The 3,508-nt window shown below is 41.0% G+C and overlaps 1 protein-coding gene across 1 annotated transcript in view; it reads right to left on the bottom strand.

Moving 5' to 3' along the window:
- Positions 1–1,099, bottom strand: part of LOC119426470 (receptor-type tyrosine-protein phosphatase mu) — a gene marked incomplete at its 5' end in the record, with an annotated part of 46,197 nt that extends 45,098 nt beyond the window's left edge. Inside the window, 1 exon segment of the mRNA XM_037694031.1 lies at positions 1,025–1,099. Coding sequence (XP_037549959.1) covers positions 1,025–1,099 — 75 coding nt within the window.
- Between the last annotated feature and the right edge of the window lie 2,409 nt (positions 1,100–3,508).

Raw genomic sequence — 3,508 nt, 5'->3', positions numbered from 1 at the left:
TGTTAGCTGAATATCAGCTGAATGTTAGCTGAATGTTAGATCAATGTTAGCTGAATGCCTGCTGAATATCATCTGAATATTAGCGGAATGTCAGCTGAATGTTAGCTGAATGTCAGCTGAATGTTAACTGAATGTCAGCTGAATGTTAGCTGAATGCTATCTAAATGCCTGCTGAATATCATCTGAATATTAGCTGATTGTTAGCTGAATTACAGATGAATGTCAGCCGAATGTTTGTAGAATGTCAGCAGAATGTCAACTGAATGTCAGCTGAATGTTAGCTGAATGTGAGCTGAATATTAACTGAATGTCAGCTGAATGTTAGGTGAATATCTGCTGAATATCAGCTGAATGTTAGCTGAATATAAGCTGAATGGTAGCTGAATTTCAGCTGAATGTTTGAAGAATGTCAGCTGAATGTAAGCTGAATGTCTGCTGAATTTCAGCTGAATGTTAGGTGAATATCTGCTGAAAATCAGCTGAATGTTAGCTGAATATCAGCTGAATGGTATCTGAATGTCAGCTGAATGTTAGCTGAATTTCAGCTGAAAGTTTGAAGAACGTCAGCTGAATGTAAGCTGAATATCAGCTAAATATTTGAAGAATGTCAGCTGAATGTTAGCTAAATGCTAGCTGAATTTCAGCTGAATATCAGTTGAATGTGAGTTGAACGTTAACTGAATGTCAGCTGATGGTTTGATGACTATGTTGTGGTAGCACCACATTTCTGTTATTCCCTTTTAGTTGACTAGACTCTGGATGTTTTTGACTTGGTCAAACAAATCCAGAGGTGTGGAAGGAGCATGTGTGGCTTCATTAAGGTGGAGAAGCTTTTGAGGTTTTGGTGGAAAACAGGATTACATTGATCAGTTTCATTTAATATAATCCTGATTAAGGTACAAGAAAATTCCCGGGTGTAGATGTGCTGTTTTTATACTTCACTGTGATTGGCTCAGCACTGAGATAACTGTGACAGGAAGTCAAATCACTGTCTCGGTATGATGAGTTCAAGTGTGTGGGTTACCTGGGTAGTAAGAGTTGGGGACGGTGGTGCTGATGGTGTTTGTCTTCAGGGTGAAGGAGGATGGAGATGACACCGCTGCACAGAGACAAACACAACAGACAGATGTGGAAACATTTACATCCATATTGTGACCTTTGATCTTTCACAAACCTACACTCAGTTGAGTTTACATGAAATGCAGGATTTGTTACGTTGTTTCGGTTCTACAGAAGCTCCGCCCACATAGTGCACGTTCGTGGTGAGACGTATTGTGACACTTCCTGTTTGTCTGTTGGTAGCTCAAGTGAATTGTTTGCTCGAGTCATCTCTGTTTTCTGGATTTATGTCTTTTGCACAGTTTTTCATTCTAGTTCACAAACAGCCTCAGTACAGTTGTTTCTCTACAGTTGGATAGTGCTTAAAACAACTCTTATCTTTCAACACTTCCCGGTTTTTATTGGTGTATTTGGCTCTGCTAGCTCCTGCTAGCGTTAGCTTAGCATGGCTGCTGCTTCTCTCCCTGCTTCCTGTTCTCTCTTGCTCCGTGTGTCAGATGTTTAGTTACTCCTCTGCCTCCTTTAGTGGTAATGATACATGTAACAAATGTAGTCTTATGGTAGCTTTGGAGGAGAGGCTGTCTGAACTGGAAGCTCGGCTCTGCGCTGTAGATAAACCAGTAGCTAGCCAGGTCCCCTTAGACAGCGCGGAACCACAGAGGCTAGCTCCCGTTAGCGGTCCTCCAGCAGACCCCGAGCAGCTGGGACCCCAGGCCGGCTGGGTGACGGTCCAGAGCAAGTGTAGTGCTAAGGCTAGGCCCCCAGTTCACCACTGACCCGTTCAAGTTTCTAATAGATTTTCCTCGCTCAGTGAAACACCCGCTGAGAAGCAGACCCTGGTTATTGGAAGCTCCATAGTCCCAAACGTGGCTTTAGGGACTCCAGCGGCCATAGTTAAATACATTCCAGGGGCCAGAGCAGGCGACATAGAATCTTATCTGAAACTGCTGACTAAGGCTAAGGCTAAATACAGTAAGATTGTTATTCACGTTGGCAGTAATGACACCCGGTTACGCCAATCAGAGGTCACTAAAATTAATGTTGCTTCGGTGTGTGACTTCACTAAAACCATGTGGGACTCCGTAGTTTTCTCCGGCCCCCTCCCCAACCTGACCAGCGATGACGTTTAGCCGTATGTCATCGTTTAACCGCTGGGTGTCCAGGTGGTGTTCTGACACGACGTGGGCTACATAGATAACTGGAGTTCTTTCTGGGGAAAACCTGCTCTGATGCGGAGAGATGCATCCATCCCACTTTGGACGGAGCCGCTCTTCTTTCTAGAAATATGGCTGATTTTGTTTATCCCCCAAATTATTGACAACCCAGGGTCCAGTCCAGGAAGCAGAGTTGTAGTCCTCCACCTCTCTGCTGCTTCTCCTCTGTACACCACCCACACCCACATTGAAACAGTGTCAACTCGCCCACGGCTCAAATTAAATTAACCAAAAATCAGCTCTAAAAATATAAACCATAAAAATCTGATTCAAATAAACATAGTTACTTTACCAGAACAAAATCATCAAATCATTAAATGTGGATTATTGAACATCAGATCTCTTTCCTCTAAATCCCTGTTAGTTAATGAACTGATAACTGATCATCATATTGATTTATTGTGTCTGACAGAAACTTGGCTACAACAGGAGGATTTTGTTGGTATAAATGAATCCACTCCTGTTAATTATTTAAATGTTCATGTTCCTAGAACAACTGGCCGAGGTGGAGGAGTAGCTTCTATTTTTCAGTCAGGATTATTGATTAATGCCAAACCAGTTATTAGTTATGATTCTTTTGAATCACTGTCCCTCAGTCTTTCTCATCCAAAATGGAAATCAGAAAAGCCACTTTTACTAGTTGTTATATATCGTCCACCAGGCGCTTACTCTTAGTTTTTGTCTGAATTCTCAGAATTATTAACTGACTTATTATTAAATACTGATAAAATCATCATAGTGGGTGATTTCAATATTCATGTGGATGTTGAAAGTGATAGTTTAAGCATAGCCTTTAATAATTTAATAGAGTCATTTGGTTTTACCCAAAACATCCGCACATCTACTCATTCTTATCATCACACTCTTGATTTAGTTCTGACCTATGGTGTAGAGATTAAGGACTTGGTAATAGTTCCTCAAAATCCTGTTCTGTCCGACCATTTTTTAATAACTTTGAGTTTACATTAAATGACTACACAGTCACTGAGAGTAAATTTCATCTCAGCAGGTGCTTATCAAAAAATGCTGTAACCAAATTGAATCAATCTCTTCCATCAATGTTTCCTCTGTCTTGCAGAGTAATGCATCAGAGAACAGAGACTTAGATCATCTAGTTGATCATCTTACAACTTCAATGCAAACTTCACTTGATAAAACTGCTCCACTGAAAAAGAAAGTAATCAATCAGAGGAAACTGGCTCCTTGGTTCAATTCTGAGTTACGTACTTTAAAGC

The sequence above is a fragment of the Nematolebias whitei genome, chromosome 20 (genome assembly GCF_014905685.2).
Source record: "Nematolebias whitei isolate Nwh7 chromosome 20, NemWhi1, whole genome shotgun sequence".
Lineage (NCBI taxonomy): Eukaryota > Metazoa > Chordata > Actinopteri > Cyprinodontiformes > Rivulidae > Nematolebias > Nematolebias whitei.
The sequence above is the reverse complement of the archived record's forward strand: the minus strand, read 5'-3'. Positions and strand labels throughout refer to the sequence as shown.